At 41.0% G+C, this 24,247-nt stretch overlaps 1 protein-coding gene across 1 annotated transcript; it reads left to right on the top strand.

Annotated features, from left to right (window-relative positions):
- The first annotated feature begins 15,349 nt into the window (after positions 1 to 15,349).
- Positions 15,350 to 23,490, top strand: LOC308396113 (malate dehydrogenase, cytoplasmic-like). The gene is made up of 9 exons (XM_080881206.1): positions 15,350 to 15,501; positions 16,519 to 16,617; positions 17,940 to 18,036; positions 19,339 to 19,514; positions 20,345 to 20,467; positions 21,113 to 21,289; positions 21,373 to 21,486; positions 21,729 to 21,818; positions 23,058 to 23,490. Exons 1-9 carry the CDS (start codon positions 15,499 to 15,501, stop codon positions 23,178 to 23,180), a joined length of 1,002 nt encoding a protein of 333 aa, XP_080737332.1. The 5' UTR covers positions 15,350 to 15,498; the 3' UTR covers positions 23,181 to 23,490.
- The last annotated feature ends 757 nt before the right edge of the window (positions 23,491 to 24,247 follow it).

Genomic DNA, 24,247 nt, shown 5'->3' with positions numbered 1-24,247 from the left:
CTTAAAAGTTTATTTTGTGACCCAGAAAGAGTAATATTTCAAACTCCGCCAATCTGTGTTCCTCCGTCACTGCCTCGTTTGAGTTTTGGACAAAATGGATTCTGGGATATTGCATTTCGTCATTTCGAGCTGATTGGAGACCAAAACAGCCAATCAGATTTTTTTTGCATCCAAGTCTGCGATTGGTTGGTTTTGTGGCACAAACATAACGGTGTACAGAAAGAGTTGAACGCGCACAGAGAGAAATGTTGAGAGCGCAAGCAACACATTGCGAGCAAGCACAAATGCAAAAAACTGAGTGAGAGGGGCTGCTATTGTGTGTGTGTGGATAATAGAAAACACTGAAATACATTTTTTGCACACAGCAATGAATTTTGTTCACTCAAATTTAGCTTTTCTTTGCTCAGAATAAATTTCTCCTCAAAATGCAACACTTGCAAATTTTTTTTACGTGCGCTCAAAGTTTTTTTTACATGAGCACAGTTTTTTTTACAATAGTGCATGACAAAAATTAGCAAAAAGAAGGTTCTTTAAGTTTAAGATGTTGAAGCAGAGTGCTCCGAACCAGACTGACAACAGAAATGTGAGTTGACAGCCTGAAAATTCCTCAAATTGTTGTGTTCGTCTGAGACCAAACAGCCTTTCTGTCAGTCTTTAGGGAGGGGAAGCATCCTTTTGGCCTGCAAAGGAAGTCACAACACTTTCCTTCTTCTGTCTTCACCATTAACCATTGATCAGCGTCTAGAGAATTGTCTCTGGCCCTGAACCAGCACTTTAGGGTGTTTTCTATCAGTGCCATTCCAGGCAGATGGCAGAGTAAGTGTGATTGGCAGGAGAAGTGGAAGAAGCAGAGACAGAACAGAGGCTGCTGCCAGCAAGCATTGGGAGGGGGGAATAAGAGTGTGCAGAGAATGGAGGGGTGCAGGGCACGACCAGTCTTAATCATCCCAAAGGCTTGCCAAGTGCTGACGCTCTGACAAGGTTCTTTAGAGCCGAGTGATGGGTTTCCAGCTCCACTGATAATTTTGGGGGCAGTGGGGAGGTTTCTGATACCAGAATGTAAGTCATTAATGTGGTTCTGTAAACAGCCTGTGTTTGCTGCCAACAGCTACGCTGATAGTCTTTCCCATGAAATACAAGAGAAGAATATAGGCAGGCCGGCAGCATTTGCTATCAGAACATCTGAACTGGCTCTGAGTTTTAATCCTGGGTTTAGATGAGTTTCTCCGATCTACTCTACAAATCCCCATTGGAATGTGACCATGCACATGTCGCTCTTGCTGAGATATGAATCTACTCAAGCGGCCAGCAGAGTAGCCTCAAGAAGCAGATGAACAAAGCTAACCACCACCAGTTTGGAAACCACAGGTACAAAAAGGCGGATGGGTGTTGGCTTCATAGGGGTGAAGATGAAGACAAAGACGGCATGGAGACACCAAGCCGGCAGCTTCATGTATCTGAGTCACGCACAACTGAGGAGACAGCCACCCATCGTAGATGAGATCATCTAAAGTAAGTTCAACCTTAGGTTAGTAGAAGCTCTCACTACCCTTAATTTCAAGTGTCAACCATGCACCAAGCAAAAACCGTTAGTCCGATACAATCACATTCCTCTTTGTCTGTGTTGTTGTTCCTGAAAGTTCCTGAAAATATTCCTAATCCCCATATTGTTGGTTCATGAGTCATAACAAACAAGTGACAAGCTGCAGGAGTGATGCCAATTCAAAAGTGACAACAACTGGTTCAGAAGAAGGAATATTTAAGTTCTTTGTCTCTATATGTTCAGTTACGATTGGTGAAAGGCTAATATCCAGCTGAACAGACAGAAAACTGCATTCTCCACATTCCTCCTCCATCCTGACAACCTGATAGACAGCTTCATAATTGCAACCAGAGCTCACAGTAATGAGAAATATTATTGTCAACAAACTATTTCCAAGTCGAGCTATGCAGCTTGTCTTTCTGGGGGCTGTATGGTAAATATTTTTGCATTATGGCTACAGGGAGCTCAAATTCAGATTTTAAAAAAATGAAAAGGGACACAAGTAATACTCTATCAGCTACCTTTTTAAATGAAAAAAACAGAAACCGCAAGCAAAGTGTGTTGGCTGACGGTCTGCAGCGGAGGTGGAGGAAGAGGTGGAAGTGGAGAAGGTCATGCAGAGGCAGTTTGAAACTCCTCCAGCTCAGGTTTAGGTGGAACAGGACTCGCTAGCTCATTCTCAAGTTCCGGCAGAAGATACTCACCAGACTCTCTCTGCACAGGACACACCAGTAGGTAGGTGCCAAAAGAGATACAGGGTTGAACTGAGGCTGCGCAGGGGAAGAATGTCACCTGGAGCCACACTTCCTCTTGCAAAGAGCTTGCTGCAGTGCGGGGCAATAAGTAATTGGCAGCAACAGCAATAGAGAGGTGACCATGTGGCAAGGGACTGCTGGAATGTGGAAGACGGACACTCCTTAATAGGGCTGCCTATGCAGCTCACTCTGAAGATTCTGCTAAAGCTGAGTAACAGTGTGTGCTGCTATCTCAGTGTATCCCAAGAGCCAGGGCGTAGACGAAATGTAATCACCAAAGAAAATAACCTGAATCAGTTTCTTGTATTATAACATTCTTGTAGTATTCCTGAAGCTGGGTGACTATTTCCTCCAAAATAAAACTGGAGTTCACGAGGTTTGTGTGGTTGCTGGTGGAACTCTTCTCTAGTTTTAAAATTTGATTCAAACCTTTCCGATAAAGTTTATAGTTAGGCCTGGATCGGCTGACTGTGAACTATCCCTTAGTTATTCTATTATATGCTCAGACTGCTGCAGGACTTCATGCAATACACTTACTACTTATTCTCCATCTATTCCTACTCCCTAAATTTAGATATCCCTGCAGCATGTCAATAATTCTTCTTGTCATCATTTTCCCATACTTTGCTTGTGTTTTCTTTTCTTTTCCTTTCTTTTTCTTTTCTCACTAATTCCTGAATAATGAAGCCCTATTATACCTTTTAGTATTATATTATCCCAATAGACCACTTTTCTCTCAAGCATCAGACATACTTGTGGTTCCTAGAGTTTCTAAAATTAAAAGGAGAAGGAGAGCCCTCAGCTCTCAGGCCTCTCTCTCTTGGATCCAGCACTTAGTTTGGTTTGGGGAAACAGATACCATCTCTAATTTTAAGCATAGTGCATTTAGTGTTTTTGGGAAAAACAACCCTTTTTCAGTACACCAACCACATGGCTTGTGCTGTATTTTATCTCCATAAAATACAACACAAGAGCAGACTCGAATTTCTAAAGCTCTGTTTTATTTCACTAAAAATGGTTCTTGCAGAGTTGAAGATCTTACAGACCAATGCCCGATGCCATGCATTCTTAGCACACTCTCACTATACCTTAAGGTGTGACAGATCTATCCTTCCCCATTACCTAATTCAGCACAACACCAGGTGGTGATCAGTTGACAGCTCAGCTTCTCTCTTCACTCAAGTGTCCAGAACATATGGTCACAGTTCTGATGATACAATTAAAAATATCCACCTCTAACCTTGGTGACACATGCTCTTATGGATGTGCTTATGTTCAAACATGGTGTTTCTTATGGACAAAATTTTGTCCAATGACAACACCACTCGGGTTCAGATCAGGCAGGCCTTTTAACCTAATCACACCCCTCTCACCAGGTCTCACTGCAGTTCCCCACGTGAGCTTTGAAGTCTCCCAGTAGAACAATGGAGTCAGCAGATGGATCACCTCTGAGCACCCCATCCAGCGACTCTAAACAGTTGTTTGTTGCATAAGCGCAAAAACAACATCAGGATCTGGTCGCTGGCCCAAAGGTGCAGGGAAACAACCTTTTGCCCACCAGTAAAAACGCCAATGTATAGGCAGCAAACCAAGAAGATGGACAACCATCCTAGCCCACAAGCCCTCACTGAGGGCAACTCCAGACTGGAACAAGGTTTAAGAGGTGTGTTGAGATGAACCCAACATCTCCCAACCTAACTCGCTCTTCCTCACCAGACAGGTCACATTCAATGACCCATCAACACCAGCTGCAATAGTCGGGACTCCACACGTGGCTGCCATCCAACACACACTGCACCAAACCCCTTCAGCGCCTCCTTTTGGTAGTGGGCCGAAAGGAGAACAGGCCCATGTCTCCTCTTTAGGCTGCGCTATTTCATGGACTCTCCCTCCGGCACACTTCCTAGGCTTGGCTCCGGGGTGGAGCCTTTTGAACCCTGTGCTGGGCAGGGGACACTGTTCCCTTGGTTGTCTTCATAATGGTTGTTTTAATCACTCTTTGCCAGGCTTCTCACTTAAATTATATGATTACTCGCAGTTACAGGTTTTTCATGTTTTTTTACATGTTAACTCAAAGTCTAATTTGTAATTTCATTGATATTTTAACATAGTAAAATAAATAATGGTGATTTAATAAAATTTAATTTAAGGAAAATAAACTGTTCAATTACAGGTGTGTGTGTGTGTGTGTGTGTGTGTGTGTGTGTGTGTGTGTGTGTGTGTGTGTGTGTGTGTGTGTGTGTGTGTGTGTGTGTGTGTGTGTGAAACATCCCCCTCCACAGGCATATGTCACAGACTGACAGCTGTGGAGGGCAGGGAGTACAGACAATACAAAGTAATGAGAGATGTGGCAAACAGGCTCAGCCGTGCCTCCTTTACCGTTAAGCAACTAACATGACATGTCAGCTCCACACCACAGCACTTTGTTCATGCTTCGGCTGTCAAACCTGAAGAGGTGCTTAAAGTAGAAAAAATGTTGCTCATTAGTACCAGCTGATTATAAATATTTGTAACAGGCAGTTGGTGTTTCATGTGACGAGCCCTCACATGCAAAACACACACTAGACTTTTTCTGCTTCCTTATTTGCATTTGTGTGTGTGTGTGTGTGTGTGTGTGTGTGTGTGTGTGTGTGTGTGTGTGTGTGTGTGTGTGTGTGTGTGTGTGTGTGTGTGTACACATGTTGCATGACACATTTTTAATGACTAAATTGCAAAAAAAATGCCTTATGTAGCAAATGTGATACAAATTAGAACTCATATACAGGTATATGCAGATTACAATTAGATATATTCTTATATATTTTGTCTAAAGGTTCAACAAACACTCCATTATCAAACAATTAAAGATTTCTGGTAGTTATTTCATGGTTCAGGTTTTAAAGGGTTAAGTCTTCTTAAGCATGTGGTGTCTTAGACTTTAGAGTAAGAGCTGGTACTGGATGTAGTTTTGAGCTGCAGTAGCTCAGTAATCAACAGAAAACAGCATGTAAAAGCAGTTTTAACCTCCCAGAAAAAACATCATTTGTATTAGAAGTGTTTATTCTACATAAAGAATGTATATCAATGGGAGACATACAGAATGGTGAATGCTCACCATGAGCAAAATCTAAGCTTCCAGCAAAAAATGTTGGGTCCCACTAACTCCAGCTCCTGAAGCTTCAGAATGAGAAGAAAAAAATCCATACTTCCTCTACAAATGTACTGTACGCAGAAGTGTAATACTATGACTTTACAACTGTTATATATAGTGACAGCTGAAGTTATTATATTTATCATCTCATTACTTGGTTCCTCTAGTGCATTTAAGATTCTTTTTTACTTTGGCACGTTATACCCACTTGAAAATTGTTGCAGCTCACACACACCCTCCCGTGACAATCACACTCCCCAACAGCAGCTACCTTCCATTGCAGAATATTGTCTCCTGCTGCACCATAACATCAGATGCCAACCTGACTGGGCATCTGCAGCTGAATTATAAAAAGTCCAGCTTACCAGGATCGAGCCATACAATCCAAAGGCCAGAAAGGATCCACAACCGATATCATTATTACAGAGGATATGTATCTGCATGGTTTGAAACTAAATAATGAGCCCTGGTGTATATGAACGTTTTAACCACTCAGAAGAAGTAAAAGTGATGAAGAAAAACTATGACATAACTATAATATCTTAGTTGACACTAAAACTATGTTCAAAATGACACAAAGGTCACTAGAAAGAGCCCAAGAACTGTCACCTGTACCGCTTAGAAAGAGTGGGAGAAACAAAAAGCTTCTGTAGAATCCATGGTTAGCATCTAATCACACAGAGACAAGTTAGTAAACAGAGCAGAGCATTTGTCCGCAGGTAGCAGAAAACAGAAATAGTTTCAAAAGAGCAATTCTCAATTACAAACATTTCTATTGTGAAGCACACTTGTAATAGGTCCACAAGTAGGTCCACAAGTAAGACAATGCAATGCAATGCAAAAGCCCAGGATCTGAACTAAATTTTATTTTGTTTAGGGTTGCTAGGTCTGTGTGATGAAACTAGCTCAATAACCAATGAATATTAGGCCAAACCCTCAGTTCACTGCAAGCACTTGGTATACCAGGGGCCTTGAGTAGACAGTTTCTCACATTTATATGACTTTAATTAACTAAACAACAATGAACACATAATTTATAGTATAAACTAGAACATGAAGCTTTACGCTAGATGTTGGACATGTTCCAGTAAGTGGAAGACAATGTCAAAATGTCAACTTCACTGTTCCCGAATTAAGCTTTGTAAACAGCGTCTTCAACTGGATACCATGAACATTTTCATAATTAAAACAGTGACTGCAACGGTTTAATAGAAATAGAGCAGAATCAACTCTTAAATAAGAAGTGAGCATGGAATAGGGTTGCAAAACAGAGACTGACAGCATTGAGATGCTTGCTCAATAATAAGAACAAAATATTGTCCCACGACTCACACCTTCAACGCATTCATGATGCAGATGTAAAATTGAAAACAAAATAAAAACGTTAATGTGCCACACTGGTTATGGAGAGGACAGGAGAGGAAGGATGATTATTTTGAGACTTTTAACTCTTACATCTAATGTCCTCGTTTATTGTATAGAATTTAAATACGGCATGAGATCTAACCACAATGTTTTGCTAATTTATTTGTTTATATCTTGGGGGAAAAAAACGATGTATGATAATTTTGTGCTATTCTATTACACATTTTGCCATGATACAGGCAGTTAAGGTAAGCTAAATTAGTTAGTCTGTACTATTGTGATCAAATTTACAGTGATGCAGTATGTTGGATTGGTTACATCTAAGGTACTGTTACTAGGTTACATCACGAGTACCAGAAATCATTTTATATTTAAAGTGATGATGTTGATTAGATTCACTCAACTATATATTTTATTCTAACTTTATAGCGTTCCGGGTTTGGAAAGTCAATATTGGAACATCAGTATGTCTGCTAACGACATTTTGTACGCAAGAAAAATCTACTGGGGCTCACAACACAAATTCTACTGATTATTTATAGATAATTCTTTTCCCCACTCTGCACCTGATCTTAGAATCTCCCCATCTGCCAAATCTAACTTTAACCCCTGTCTGTACATGATGTTAAAACCAAACAAACTGTCTTTTTAAGAGCCCCAGTGTAAGGATTTCTCTCCCCATATGACTTATACTGATGTGTACTCAGATTATGTGTGCTATGACTGACTGACTGATTAGCTGGCTGGCTGTTATTTGCCAGGTTTGGACATGCTGTTCAAATAACTTAAGTGTGCCTAGTCGTGACTATCTGTGCTACCAATATCAGCATGAAAGAAGAATTCACCTCACAATAAGTTATCACAAGATTGAAGCAGGGGCAGGCTGCCAGGTCAGTGGGGGTCACAGCTATGTGAGTGTTTGTCATCACCAGAATTGTTCTTTTTTTTAATTTGCAAAAAGGTTTATATAATGCTAAAGTAAATGCTTTAGTTGTCACAGGGTTCACATAGAGAGACAGACTACCTTTCACACCTATGGGCAATTTAGAATTACTAGTTAACCTAACCCCACTAACAGCATGTCTTTGGACTGTGGGAGGAACAGAGAGTACCCAGTGAGATCACACACAGACAGAGCATACAAACTCTACACAGAAGCCAGATGGTGGATTCAAACCCAAGACCTTCTTGCTATATGGCAGCAGTGCTAACCACTGTGCCAGACAGAATTCATAGACCATAAGATTAATTCATAAGACCAGCACTTTGCAAAATAATAATAATAATAATAATAATAATAATAATAATAATAATAATAATAATAATAATAATAATAATAATAATAATAATAAAAGCCATGTCTTGTTCCACAGAGCAGTTGGAGAGAGTTAATTAATATTAATATATAGCATTTAGACTTACACAATTATTGACATTACTATTAACTATTTGAAATAACCTTCTTTAATTTCTGTATACATATTCACGTGTGCTTAACTATTTTCTACTCCAAATATTCTTGAAACATGACCCCTCTGACTGCAAAAGAGAAGCCACCATATTGCACCTGTATGCATATAGTGACCTCTACTGACAGGAGTCAGCAGGTGCAACAGTATGAAACACAATCATTTGAAAAGTATTGTATAGTTTTTAGGAGTTACTTTGTGTCTACCGTTCTTTTTCTGTTTCCCTTCCCTAAATAGCTGCAGTATTTAAAGCGAAATGATAATACACACAGTACTGTGCAAAACTCAACTTCTTCAGTGAGTATTGGATACTTTTTCAGTTATTATTGGTCAGTCTCCACCTGACTACTTTCATAGGAATGTTTGTTAAACGACTTCATTCTGACTTAAGAATAGTACAAGAATACAAAAGGCATATAACTCACAGAATGAATCAGTGCTGCATCTGTGCATAAGAGGGGAGAAAACGTTCAAATCTATCATTAACTAACCCACAAAGATTTCACAGAATGATCTTAATGGGTACAGGTCCCCCAGTCAGAAACCTGCCAGCATGTAAAATGTCCTTTGTGAACAATGTCAGCACGCACAGCTACTGGCATCAGTATGTTTACTTATTGCAGCTTACTGCAACTCTGCATCTTTCTTTGTGAACACTAGCTTTTTAAAGTGATTTTAAAGTAGACATGAATACTGCTACACTATGCATAAATATGCTAATTTACACAATGGAGCCTTGCTTTTAAACACTGAAAGATTTAACAGTCTTTCATGCAGCGGTCCTCATGTGAGCCAGTTTTGTCATACCGCTTGATGATTTTTGCAACTGGACTTGGGGACACATTCAAAGTTTTAGCAATTTTCCGGACTGACTGACCTTCAGTTCTTAAAGTAATGATGGACTGTCATTTCTTTACTTAGCTGATTGGTTCTTGCCATGATATGAATTCTAACAGTTGTCAAATAGGGCTGTCAGCTCTGTACCAGCCTGACTTCTGCACAACACAACTGATCGTCCCAACCTCATTAAGAAGGCAAGAAATTCCACAAGTGAACCCTGATAAGGCACAGCTGTGAAGTGAAAACCATTTCAGGTGACTACATCATGAAGCTCAGTGAGAGGAGGCCAAAGGTTTGCGGCGCTGTCAACACAGCAATATATTTAGAGTTATTTATCTTTTTTTTTCTTTGCTACATAATTCCATATATCTTGCTTCATATATTTGACGTATTCAGTATGTATCTACAATGTAGAAAGAAGTGAAAATAAAGAAAAAACATTAAATGAGAAGGTGTGTCCAAACTTATATTTCACCTTAGTCTCCTTAAAATGTAAATATACTTTAGGTTCCATCTTCCCATTTGAACATTTATCATCAAAAGAGAAGTTAAATCAATTAATCACGAAACAATAGCTTGATTATTACATGATCAAATATAATTGTGGCCAACTTTCTTGTACCCGAACTCCCCTAACCTCAAAACAGTTTATTTGAACATTGTGAGTTTTTCTGTCTTTAAATCGAGCCCTGTCTGAATGTCTTTGCACATCTCTGTATCAACACCTGCATTACTATTGCCCCTTGCTTTCCTTCCAAGACAGCGTTGATTCTGCAGCAGTCCTCATGTGACCTGAAAAACATACATTTTGGGTTGGAGCAGCCATGATATCCCGTTCCCCTGCAGTGACGTCACCTACTACAGATATTCTTATTAGAAAAGCACTACTATATTACGCCCATTATGACGATTAATTTACACCTATGGTTGCAGAGGAAAAGCTTTAGCGGTTTGGTCAGAGGCTATTTGCGTCCTCAAAATCTCATTAAGGGACTAGACGGACTGCAGCAATCGTGTGTGTTTGTGTGTTAATGTGTGTGTATAGGTAGAGAGTGGAGGTGTGACTCGGGCATACGAGAAACAAGAAGCCGTGAATGTGACTGCACCGCGGGTACAGTCGCTTTTGGTGTCGCGGTGGGATCCTCGCCTGCCGTATTCTCTTTCTGAGGGTGTCTGTGTGTCTTTCTCTCGTTACTGAGGCGCCATTTCTGCTTCAGAGGACGTCTGTTTTTAGTAGAAGACAACTAAACACCAGCGGCACCATGTTAACGCTGCTGACTTCCATGTATCTGGTGATGCGGACCGTTTCATCGCGGGTGAGTGGAAATCAGCATCAGCAAAGCATAGGATGTTAGTTTTACCACCTTGGGGACGGAGCTGACGACGCGTCCTTGAACGCATCATTAAAGTCAAACTTGACCGATGCAAACGGTCACTATTCACTTTAGCTTTCGAACTAATTGATATTAATAATTCATGCCTGCGTTAGACAGGTGCATGCCATTGTCGTTTGTTCTAACTGTTGTAGTAAACCGATGGTTAACTCATACAGCCCTATGTTGTGTTTCACCTGGGCCTTTTGCGTTTAACTACTGGTATGAAACTGGCTACCGGAAAACCTATGCTACATTCATGTGAATGAAGAAACTCAGCAGGTTGCGTCTTTCTCTCACCCCGTTGTCATTGATTTGACAACAGCCGTCGCCTTCACACTTAGCAGCTTTGGTAAAGCTTACACTGACAACCAAACTAAAATAAGCAAACCAACTTCCGCAGGGTTTCTTCAAAATAAAAGAAAAAGCCCCCCGATTTTTGTTTGTTTTTTTAACTCAAGCATGAAGATACACCCTTGGCACGGCAGAAAGTACAATAGTAAATATATTATGATAATGTCCAAATTAAAACTATGATAAAACATGTTGTTGTTTTTTAAGTAAAATTGAAAAGAATAATTACACAGAGTAAACTTAAAACATTTGAATGAATAATAAATCAACACCCTAAACCTTCGCTCTGCATGAAAAATGAACACACAAAAAAATTCCCTGGCTTGCTGGAGTCTCTCCCAGCTCATACAGGAACCCATGTACAGTGCACCTAAGAAAAACACCCTTAAAACTATATAAACAGAATAAAAGGACATAAATCGTGTAACATAGATGTTTTGTCTGCCAATGAAGGCTTAGCAAATATTATACACTTTCCATCCTTTTATTTTGAAGGCCATACACCGGTGGTTGTTCCCGCTGCTTTGATGCAGTACACCACGCTGCAGATTATCAGCACCGCGGTCAGTTCCCGCCCAGCTACCGCCAACACAGACCTGTTTCGGGAAAGTTTAACTGGGCCCACACAAATCCAACATGGCTGAGCTGAATGATATGCAGAAGAATTCTGACTGTAACTGAAAAACTCACTTGGTCCTCTGTTTTTTTCTCCTAGAACAGACCCTGCATTCCTTCACTTCCCTCCCTTCAGTTATCAGTTGCTAAAATACACTACACAGCCAAAAAATGTGTGATGGCTGAATATGAAAATATGCCGCTACAGCCTTGACTCTCCCATTCAGGCTTTCTGCATTGTGTTGTAATTCTTTTACAGATTGGATATTTGCAGTCCCTGATTATGATTGACACCCATTTAAAGCCAAAAAAACCACTCTCTTTAAAAACATACCTTACCACTATATCCTATATTTATCAGTGTAACTATCAGTATAACTGTGGTTAAATATTTTTAAAAGGCTACATTTTGTTGTTAAATTTGGATTTCTTTTATAGGTTAAGCTTCAATGAGCAATGGGAAAGGATGCATAGAGAAAGTACATTAAAAAGAAAGAAGTTTTGGCATCATTGGATAGTTAGAGTGGAAAGAGGGCAGAGGAATGACTTGCGAAAAACAGGGGACTCACAGCTTGAAGTTATTTTATTTTCCCCATGTGAAATGCATTCTAACTGCTAAGCTATCAGGTCACTTCAGCCTCCTGACTCTTGTTTGTGACCTTGGTTGTGCCACAACACAACAGCAGATTAGATAGCTCAGCTCAGTGCAACTTTACCCCCTGCTAGGTTGACTGGCAACTTAACAAGATAGCAGCTGATCATGTTAGCTTCCTGTAGTGCATGAAGTGAACTCACCAAAAGTAACTGTTCACTTTTGGCCCTGACTTGAAAGCAATCAAAATAATTCACACCTTACTGTAAAACTGACTGACTTTTTCAGATTGACTTTTTCTACTATCTACATCAGGGGCGACGTTTTGAGGAAAACATATTGCTGCTTAGAGTTTGAAATGAAATCTTTAGAGTTTTAGATGCTTTAAAGGGGATACAAATCAACTGAAACAAAAGTCTCAAAGGCAAAGACTTGTGGTAAATAAAATAAAGCCTACATGATGTTATAGGGGTCTTGGAGTGGGAAAAAAAAATCCCAGAGGAAACACTTAACAGGATTTCAGGGATTCTTGAGGAGGTTAGTAAGGGAGCCTCATGAGTTCTGATGAGCCTGAAAAGCCTGGTCTTTTAAAAATACACAGGTTCCAAGTACTTAGATGTAGAATAAATGTGCTTGGTGTGAATAGTCAGAGATGCATTTACTATTTATAATATTGTTGGTAGCCAAAAGGTGTCATCTACTATGCTTCTGACTTACAGAGAGAATGAGAAATACTTTATCTCATAGTTGAAAAATTATTTTGTTTTTATTTTTTATTTTTGTAATTATAAAATAATAATAATAATAATAAGTAAACATGAAATCATTGAAATGACTCCATTATTCATATCCAATTCTGAGCTTGAAAGTACTATAAAAAATTAATTCGGAAGTATAAACCTGTATTACACCAATCCCTGTGCAATAACACCTGTTTGCTGGCCTGATTTGATTTTTATTGTTTTTCAACAAAAATAATAATAATAAAAGAAATGAAAAGACTGTTACAAATTTGAATTCTAAAATGCAAACTATAAGAAATTCTGACACCTCACACAGTCGCAAAATGTTCACTCATTAACGGGAAAAGAAAACGGTTTGACATTAATCTATAAACACTTAATGTCATGTAATGCATGATGACCTTCATCTTGAATTTAATGGAAAAAATCATCAAGTCCTTTGAGGAAGTTCCAGAAGTACTTTCCATGGATGATAAGGGTCCAAAAGGCTTGGTTCATGTAAAAGGCTCACTGATACAATGAAGAGATTCTGTACACTTGAGGTTGATCCTGCTACTGCTATCAGCAGTTAAATCATCAATAAACACTAGTGACTGACTTAAACTCTTAACCACACAAGCAATCTCTACCTCCACCATGTTTTAGGACTCTAAGAGCTTTCATCACAAACTCAATGGGTACAACAATAGAGGTCGACTTCAAGCATATAGCACAAGTCACCATCAAGTGTGGGATCTACCAAGGAGATGCGCTGTTCCCACTGCTGTTCTGCATAGGCAACATTGCAGACATCGAAGACAGCTACAAGTACATGGGAATCCCACAGGCAAATGGGAACTACGCAGAGGCCGCTAGGAAAGCCGCAACCACTAAGTTCCTGCAGAGGGTCAGGCAAGTCCTGAGGAGTCAGCTGAAGGAAGAGAACAAGATCTGGGCTATAACACCCACGCCCTGCCCACGATCAGGTACCCTGCTGCAATAATAAGTTGGCCAAAGGAGAAGATAGAAGCCTGACCATGCATGGAGGGTTTCATCCCAAGTCCAGCACCCTGAAACTGTACGCTTAGCGGAAGGAAGGAGGCCGGGGACTAGTGAGTGTCAGTACCACAGTCGAAGATGAGACAACAAACATCCTCGGTTATATCAGGAAGATGGCCCCAACTAACCAGGTTCAATGAATACCTGAGGCAGCAGCAACCCAAGAAAGCAGAGCAAGAGGAGGAACCATCATGGACGGACAAGCCCTCTGCACGGTATGTACCACTGGCAGATAGAGGAAGTGGCTGACATCTAGAAATCCTACCAGCAGGCTGACAAAGCTGGATTGAAAGACAGCACAGAGGCTCTAATCATGGAAGCACATGAACAAGCTCTAAGTACAAGATCCTTAGAGGCTGGGGTTTATCACAACCAAGCAAGGCCCCAGATGAAGGCTGTGTAAAGATGCTCCAGTACATCACAGCAGAGTGCAAGATTCTAGCAGGCAGGGCATACATGGAACGCCATAACCAAGTGGCCGGCATAGTGTGTGCCAAGCATGGCCTGGATGTCCGGAGGTCAAAATGGGAGACACCCCCTAGGGTGATCGAGAATGACCGAGCTAAGGTCCTGTGGGACATCCAGATACAGATGGACATAAATAGTGATGGCTAACCAACCAGATATAGTAGTGGTGGACAAGCACAGGAAGACGGCCGTAGTGATAGACGTAGCAATACCGAATGACAGCAACATCAGGAAGAAGGAACACAAGAAGCTGGAAAAGTACCGAGGGCTCAGAGAAGAGCTCGAGAAGGTGTGGAGGGTGAAGGTAACAGTGGTCCCTGTGGTAATCAGAGCACAAGGTGCAGTGACCCTGAAGCTAGGTGAGTGGCTCCAATAGATCCCAGGAACAACATCTGAGATCTCTGTCCAGAAGAGCGCAGTCCTGGGAACAGCAAAGATACTGTGCAGGACCCTCAAGCTTGAAGAATAAAGACTGCCTGCAGGAGCAAGAGGGGAATTTATGTGTGTGTGTGTGTGTGTGTGTGTGTGTGTGTGTGTGTGTGTGTGTGTGTGTGTGTGTGTGTGTGTGTGTGTGTGTGTGTTTCACCTCAGTTCTGTGAATACTTAATTGACAATTAAAGTGTTCTAAGAATTTTAAGGGAATTCATCCACTTCTTGATATATTTCGGTAGTTTCGGTAGCCAGAAAGGTTTATGGGGTTCCATTCATTGGGTCAGTGTTGAGTCCCCATATTCCCAGTGTTATTATGTTATTCCATTGGTGTTTTCGTTTTTTAGATTGCTCATTCTTAAAACGTTCCATAGAGAGGGCCTTAAACATACTTCTGTAAGTGTAAATAATGCCGTTCTTGAGTTTCAAAGCTGTCATTTTGCGAAACAAATGATGTTCCGCTGCCGACCACAAGATGTCGACAACATAGATGCTCTGTTAAAAAGGACGCTTTTCAGAAAACCATCCACCATATTCAGCACAAAGGGGCGCGGTTTCACCAGAGTGATGCATTGTGGGAGAATGGGTTCTTTTCTGTATTCTCGGCTGTGTCAAAACATCTGACTTAATATTGAAAAGGACTACAAATCCCATGGTGAGTGTGAAGAGTCGGTTCGCCGCCTGACTTGCAACACAAGGCTAGAGGTGACCCCGCAGTCCAGTCCGACTCTGACAGGGGGAATCAGGCACCGCACAGCAAACCTATCTGCATTCGCTAGTTAAAATGGTAAGCTGGAATATTTTGACCTCGTTGGCTGATAGTAACTATGTAAACTAGACGTCGAATATCATAATACCGTTTCTCTTGGTTAAAAAAACGGTTTATTTAGTGATGCACTAATCGTTAACATTGACAAGAAGGCGGCAGAGTAATTGTTTCATCTCACTTCATGCTGATGGTGTTACGAGTTTTTAATAAAGGTTATCTTTGTGTTGTACGAGACCCAAGGGCAAAGCAGACACGCGCAGGCTGTGGCGCAGGAAGGAGATGCGTTATCGAAAATACGGAAGATGTAATACAGCAACGGTCTGTTGCGGGTTAGTGCACCGCTGTACTGTTTAACAGTCGCTGGTTCACTGTACATCAAAACCTCCATTTTAATATGAAGGAGAGGCGGTGGCGTGGCATCGGCCTCAAATTACATCAGCGGCCTTTTCTTTCAATCTGTTGGCGTAACCAATCACAACAGGAGCTCCATCAGATTGAAATCTCTCTTACAAACCGCCCACTTAGAAATAATGCAAGGCGGGCTCTGAACATACTTGTGTGCAGTTTATTTTGTGTTTAAAATGCACGTTAACCCTGTATGCAATTCGCCCATTTCATTGATTATTTCTCATTAAAGTGAGTGCGAAGTCATACAAGCATGAAAGGAATTCCTTCCATGCTTGTATATACTTAAGTATGTCTGTCCACTGCTTGATGAATTTCATGCATGGACAATGAGACGGAGATACCAAGTGCTCACAGAAAATAAACAATAATTTTGCTACTCTTGCTATTATGCAAGAATATTAGATCATTCTGTTTGTCCTAATTTTCAAACGGGCTTTGTTGTGAAGTTTTGTCTATGAGGAAGACATCACTGTCCTCAATGTAAAGATTTAGTTTGTTATGCATATGTGCTTTTCAACTAGAAAGAAAAGTCACAGCCAGTGAGCCAACAATGATAGTTACTGCTCCTTCATTTCCTGCCTCAGTTGTTTAACTGGGTCAGTGACGCTAATGTTTTTGTCTACGCAGGCTGAACCAATCCGTGTTCTGGTGACCGGCGCTGCTGGCCAGATTGCCTACTCCCTGCTGTACAGCATCGCCAAGGGAGATGTGTTCGGGAAGGACCAGGTGAGATTCATTCTGAGCTTTGATTACATAATGTTCAGAAGCAGCAGAGTCCCCTTCTCTCAGATCCCGATCTCTGACTGGGACTGTTATATAATGGAATTAGCATGAGTAATGAACATGCCTTGTTAATGGAGTTCTGATCTGTGAGAGAGTGTAGGGAAAAAGGAGAAGTGAACAAAGTTTTCAAATAAAAGGCCTCTTTATGAACAAGTAGTCTCTGTGAGCCTAAAGCTCAGGCTGCTCTAAACGCTCTTTCGCTGACATGGACATCTCATGTACACAGTGCTGCCTGTAAGCACAAAAGCCCCTCCCACTTGCTGTTCACTCTTATGTTTGATGAGTGCAGCCGTTTGAAGAAAGTTGACTTAAAGGGAGTGTGGTCTCTAAGTGGGAGGGGCTTAAACAGCTTGTTTTAGAAGATGAAGCCAATGTAAGAGTATTAAACTCGTAATCATGCAAAGGTATGCTATTAGAATAAAATAACAGAGCTTTAATAACTCATATGGATTTAGGAAGGCATTGGAGAAAAGCATGGGAAAACTCCCACACTTGTGAAGGTTTGGAAGAACAAGTTTTAGGAACAACAGGTTCTACTTTAGTGATTGCATCTGAAACCTGATTCCATGCCAATATTGCAGTTTAAAACATGACCTTAATGTGGGAGGTGACACCGGGAAATGCATCGAAAGGTCTTTGGACGAGGTGTAGAAAGGAGCTAATCTGTCCCAAATCCTTTCACTTTCATGCTATATTCACCTTAATTACAAAAAATAATAATCTTGCTTCTACTGAAACATGCTGCACTGAGTGTTTTGCACATTTTTCCCGACATTTATAAAATGAGCTCTGCATAACCTTATCAAAGCATTATTAAGTGACTTAAGTTTGCTTGCTTTTGTCTGCCAGGATACTGGACAGCACAGGAAGTTTGGATAACTGACTGATCCTGTCCGTTCAAGATAGCATTTTCACTAGAAAGAGCTTACACGTTAGAGGACATGCTAGAAATAGCCAGTGTTAGCCAGACGAAAGACAAAGTACGAAATAATTCTGTAGATGCCCGGCTGATGTTAACCATGCGATTTCCCCAAGTATCTATCTGTCCCTGGATTTAGCCACTAGCAAAATCTAATTTTAAGCCACATCAGTGTTTTTCGTGGATACACCCTGTTTTGCTTACAAATAAATCAGTCAAAAGTTTTTGGGTTTTTTGTTTGTTTTATATCACTTACAATAAAGTGTTTGGTTTGAACTTGTGTGATGCACATTGAACACCATAATTCAAGTTGTCTTACTGTGATGTCACCATGTTGTGTTCTCAGCCAATCATCTTGATCCTCCTGGACATCCCCCCCATGCTGCCAGTGCTTGATGGAGTCGTCATGGAGCTGCAGGACTGCGCCCTCCCCATTCTGAAGGGTAAGCCCACACCGTGTGTCTGTGCATGGCAAGAATTCATGGTGAATCTTCTCAATCAGTTGGATCTAAACTAGCCTTTTAACTACAAAAATAACTGCTTGTTTATTTTCTGGAATCTTAAAAGGTGTTGCCTGCCTTTTGAAGATGTTGACAAATATTCTGCAGAGCTTTTGCTAATTATTTTGAATCAGAAACCACTCTATTATGTTAGCATGCAATACATTGTTCAAAAGCTGTTTATTGCTCATTTTAAGCTCAAGTGGATAGAAGGATGGAGATTTTAAGAAGTCAGCGGCCAGATGCAGCCACAGACGCTTGTTGTGCTCCATCTGGAATGCAGTACACTGTGTGTGTGTGTGTGTGTGTGTGTGTGTGTGTGTGTGTGTGTGTGTGTGTGTGTGTGTGTGTGTGTGCCCTTCATAAACTGTGGGCAGAAGCCTTCTCTGTCTACTGCTGCTGCTCTTTGGAGGAGTGTCTAAAGTACAGTTTCTGGTTGGCTGCTGGTTCAGGCACCACAGCAGCCAATCAGAGCAGTGGTGGGACAAATATGAATGGAGTAGAGATGAACCCCGACTGAAGTCCAGGCTGATACCAGCCAGCTTACGTCTAACATCAGACATCAAGCACATCTTATCAGCAAAGGCAGAATCAGCCAAGGCTGCAGATATTCATGTGGACTCAGTCGCTCAGTAACAATGAGCTTTTATTACAGTAAAAATTGTGAGAAGGTTAATGTGACCCTATCGAGGACTATCTTCACTTGGGAAATGATCATTTTTTATAAATTATCACACTGATTTTGCCGTTAAAAAATAAATACTACTGTCCAAAGTTTGTACACAACTAAGAACAAAAAAAATCGCATAGTAGGCATGCCAATCAGCTATACCCTACGTATCTTTGAGATGCCAAGCTTCTGTAACTTTCATTAAAGTAGTCGCTATTTTTAGTCAGAACTTACAAAGTTATGCGCAAAGTTACGCTTGCAGGGAGTAACTGGGTACACTGGGTACTGATGCTGGTTTTAAAAATCAGTGTGTGTCTTATCAGTCCATGCATTTACTTTTTCTTATCATTACGTTCCTGCAGGGGCCCCTTTGTTCAGATAGCTCATGGTGCAGTGTAGTGATAAACACAGAAAGAAAATCTCCTGACAGGATTGTGCTTGGGGTTTGCAGACTAAAACAACTGTGTGCAACTGACAAATAAAGGCTCTCTCTCATCTCGCTCATCAAAATGTTGTCAAAATATTGGAATATTTAAGTCCCAATTGCGACAGCTAACGTGCTTCGTCTCCAACAGAGGTCATCCCCACTGACAAGGTAGAAGTGGCTTTCAAGGACATTGATGCCGCCATTTTGGTGGGTTCAATGCCCAGGAAGGAGGGCATGGAGAGGAAGGACCTGCTCAAGGCCAACGTGGCCATCTTCAAGACGCAAGGAGCTGCTCTGGACAAGTATGCGAAGAAGACTGTCAAGGTGACCCCTCGACTTTCACTATACCCATATTTACGTTCATTCCATTCGCTTTTTTTGGGGGGGGGGGGGGGGAATATTATTATATTAGTATAATATTATTTTCAGATATTTTGTTGAAAATCTGTGACTTAATAAGCCAGTTGCAGCTGATGAACACAGGAAGTGAAAGTGCTTATCCAGAAAACGTCTTTTGCATGTCAAAACCATCTGTTTGTCTGCTGGACGTCACACAGCAGCGTCATGCTGCTGCATAAAAGAACTGCAGGTCTCCAAAGGTTCCAAGTGTGTTTTGTTGAACTTGCATTTTGTACTGTGCCTAATCTTAAAATCTCTAATTCAGTGAGGATTAGTCCCGAGTACTTTATCTTCAAAAATCTTTCTTTTTCATGCCAGAGTTCTGTTTACAAAGGGGAGAAGAATATTTGTGTTTTAAGTCCTTTTTGTCAAGAGAGCTAAATTTATTTGTGTGATTCATTTCTGAGTTTGTTTATGCAACAGAGCGCCGTGGGCCATAACAACCTGCCCTGCTGACTTTTAACAGAGCAGCTACAAACTCGGGTCACTACCAGCGTAGAGCTAAATCGCTAGTGCCGTTCTTTACTGTAAACGTTTACGTTTTTGATTACTCCATTAGTTTAAAAGTTTAAATTTTTTTTTTTTTAATAAATGTGTATTTTCAGGATAACAGAAGATTTGAGCATCTTCTAAATTCTGCTCACCCTGTGACTCTGTTTTGCCAGTTGTTCATTTGCTTTCTGCAGGCAAAGCAAATTCAGGAAATTGTCTCAGACTCTGTGTCTGACAGATATGTTTGGATCTCACCCTGACAGGTTGTGGTGGTTGGAAACCCCGCAAACACCAACTGTCTGATCGCCTCCAAGTCTGCTCCATCCATCCCTAAAGAGAACTTCTCCTGCCTGACCCGACTGGACCACAACAGAGCCTGCTCCCAGGTACATGTGTTTACAATTTACTATTGTTTTGTTTACAATATACATTTGTATAATACAGGACAACCTGCTCACATCTCCAACCAGCTGTTGACCACACATCACTGAGGCAATTAAACACTCATCCTGCTGGGACAGTTTCTGTGAGAAACTCTTAAATCAAGCTGACGAGAGTTGTCATCATGAAATTATTTTGAATTGTGAACTATAGTAATGCATAAAATCCTATCTGACGTGACTGTAGTTCGTCTCTGCCCTAAATATGTCCGGACATGCTTTAAACTTGTTTTGTTTTTTGGAGTAAACCGTATTATAATATTGTGATGTACATTAAGATCTGAAACTGACATTTGTCTTTGCAAAGACAGCTGAACAATATCACGCACAAACAAGGGCCCAGAACGTTTAGTTGCACAAAGTGTTTTTTCAGGTGCTCAAACTTTCCTTTGGTTCGATTCTGTCAGATGGAAAAATACACTTAAGTTCCCCAGTAACAGTTTGTTTTGGGTTTTTTTGCTTATATTGATAAAAGATTTTATATCGAATAACCACTAACTGGAAAACGCACCATTAATTATAGTGTTGACATATCATGGTTACTATTTTAAAATACTACTTCTGTTTTTGTTGTTGTATTCTCTCCTGAAGGTGGCGATGCGCTGTGGCGTGTCCTCTGACCAAGTGAAGAACGTCATCATCTGGGGCAACCACTCCTCCACCCAGTACCCCGATGTCCACCACGCTAAGGTCAACCTCCAGGGAGCCGAGACGGAAGCCTACCAAGCCATCAAGGACGATGCCTGGCTCAGAGGAGACTTCATCTCTGTGAGTTATTGACTCCATGCCAAACATAACAAACAGACAGAAACTTTGTTCTAATGTGAAACCTTCTCCTCTTCATCCTGCAGACAGTGCAGCAGCGTGGTGCTGCTGTCATCAAGGCCAGGAAGCTGTCCAGTGCCATGTCTGCCGCCAAGGCCATCTGTGACCACATGAGGGACATCTGGTTTGGCACCAAGGAGGTCAGTGTGGATACAGAGATTAATCCCAGCTCAATTTTATTTTATTTTTTTAGTGTTTGACAATAATAAGAATCCCGATGGTCAGAAAGGTAAGTCCTCATCTTTAGACCTGTAAGATCACATCAAAAAAGCTTTTTCTTTTCTTTTTTCCAGACAAGTTGCTGAGTTTGTAGTCTTTCTTTATACATTTCTGCTTACATGTTATTGATGCAAACTGATTGAAACTGTTACCTGTCTTCAAGGGTGAATTTGTCTCCATGGGTGTCTATGCTTCTGGAAACTCCTACAACATCCCAGAGGACCTGATCTATTCTTTCCCAGTCCAAATCAAGGTGAATACATGCTGGACCGTAAAATAGGTCCAGATTAGGAAGTAAATGGTAAATGGCCTGTATTTATATAGCGCTTTACTAGTCCTTACGGACCCCAAAGCGCTTTACATATCCAGTCATCCACCCACACATTCACACACTGGTGATGGCAGCTACATCGTAGCCACAGCCACCCTGGGGCGCACTGACAGAGGCGAGGCTGCCGGACACTGGCGCCACCGGGCCCTCTGACCACCACCAGTAGGCAACGGGTGAAGTGTCTCGCTCAAGGACACAACGACCGTCTCGGTCGTTGTGTCCTTGGGCGAGACACTTCAAGCCGGGGCTCGAACCGTCAACCTTCCGATTACAAGGCGAACTCCCAACTCTTGAGCCACGATCGCCCCAAGTGACTGTTCAAAATCTGTCCAGGTTCTTGTGTTGGGCTGGTTTATATACAGGCTACATACATCTGTCTATATAAACAGCTGCTGCAGATCATTCCCACACTCCTGCTGCTTTATGGTCCTTAGATAACATTGTTTATTTAGCTTAAATAAACAATGTTAGTGCTTGTAAATCTGTAGCAAACCGATTTGTCTTTTCAACAGCATGTCCACCTGCACTCTTCTGCCTCCATCGGTTCAGAAAATGAACATGGCCCAAACTCTTTAAGGTTGTTGAGGGTGTATTTCTTTTTGCCTGGGCATCAAGCAGTTTGTCAGCGTTAGCAAGTAAGCTGATGTTAGCTGATATCAGCTAAAAAGAAGAAAAAAAACATGCTGTAAATATTAAAGCCTGTCAAACAGCAGAATACTGCAGTGGACATCGACGGAACATTTGTCTCACTGAACGGATCTTTTGGTTTTCGTGATCAAACGTGATTCTGGCTCATGTTACCCAATGCTTAACCAAAATCAGATTAAAGTGGTTGGCTAGCTTGCCTAATTACTTAACAGCTGCAAAATGAACGTGTGCCCCTTATCACATTCATGTAAATTTAGTCGGCATTATAACTGGTACTTGTATATAAAGTGTATATACTCGTCTCCCAGATGATGTATAAGATACATTAGTGTCCAAAACTGTAGGTTAGTCACATGTAAGTCACTTCATGCTTTTAGTCGATGTTTGTCGCACAGTAACAATAACAGTGTAACAACAATGCTCTTTTGCTGACAGCCTTAGTTGAAGATGAGTTTGGACAAAATGCATTAAATCTCATAGCTCGACCATTGACTCTTCTCTCTCTATCCACAGAACAAGACCTGGAAAGTGGTCGATGGCCTTCCCATCAATGACTTCTCCCGAGCCAAGATGGACGCCACAGCGGCAGAGCTGGTGGAGGAGCGAGACACTGCCCTGGATTTCCTCTCCCAGTGACTGTCACGCGCCGGTGTCCAGAATTTAGTTCCCCCAAAGGCGCGCTGCTCTCGGCTCTGAGATTCCACCATAATAAACCGTCCAAGCTGGCGCCCGCGTGTCACCTCTGTGTGTATGTGTTTATGCGTGTGTGTGAGTGAGTGTGTGTCACTTGGCCACTTCAGGTTTTCAGAAAACCTGTTTAATGAACATAGCCTGGCCTCCTACATCTGCAAGACACTGAAAAATGTCTGTGGTGGTAGATAACACGCAGTAGCTGTCCAGAAACTGTAACGGAACATGTCACCAATAAAGCAAGAAACCGACCAAATCAGGCCTCAGTTGTGCTTCTTTCATGTTTAGGAGTCTCAGCAGTGAATACAATACAGGTTTTAAACTTTTCTTTAAAGACTGGGGTTAAACTATCATACCCACCTGGATCTGTTATAATAGATGGTCCACTGTCAGAATACAGTCTGAAAGACACATGAATGCAGTATAGGGGACATTATGTGCAGCACAACCTTTTAAAATATTATTGATATCTTTTCTATATCTCAATCTTGTAAATCAACTTGCAGTGATGTGTGGGAAATGAGCACCAATATTGGAAAGTTTTAGCCAGTGTCTACCTTATATGACACTATGTCATTATAAGGTAGACACTGCATAGTGTGGTGTTTTACCACTCTGAAAACCTCAGAAGGCAGAACAAAGCTCAACCCAGGTGGTGATGATACCTTTACTTTGTGATTTCTATTAAATCCTCCAGACAGTTGCAGTAAAAGCCTATTAGCCACAAGAGGGCAGTATCAATCTGCACATAGACAGCTGAGGATTTTTTTGTGCTGCGTTCAGTTAATAATTTATAATCAGACTCTTCCTGTTTGCAACTAAATTAATAGGTAACTATAGGGTTTCAATTGTATTACCAGTGTTTATATAAATGAAACCTTTTTTTTTATCAACAATAGAAGATTTCTTTTTCTTTTTTTAATAGAAATGAATACAATACAAATAAAACCAGAGTAAGATATGTGGAAACAGGAGATCAGTAATGAAGGCTTGTTAACTTCAAAAGAATAAAT

This window comes from Rhamphochromis sp. 'chilingali', assembly GCF_963969265.1.
Source record: "Rhamphochromis sp. 'chilingali' genome assembly, chromosome: 4".
NCBI lineage: Eukaryota > Metazoa > Chordata > Actinopteri > Cichliformes > Cichlidae > Rhamphochromis > Rhamphochromis sp. 'chilingali'.
The sequence above is the reverse complement of the archived record's forward strand: the minus strand, read 5'-3'. Positions and strand labels throughout refer to the sequence as shown.

Bases quoted from the DNA above. Each gene is read 5' to 3' on its own strand.
- LOC308396113 (XM_080881206.1), top strand. The intron at 16,618-17,939 runs GTGAGATTCATT...TTGTGTTCTCAG, and splicing joins ATGTGTTCGGGAAGGACCAG to CCAATCATCTTGATCCTCCT. The intron at 20,468-21,112 runs GTACATGTGTTT...TCTCTCCTGAAG, and splicing joins ACAACAGAGCCTGCTCCCAG to GTGGCGATGCGCTGTGGCGT.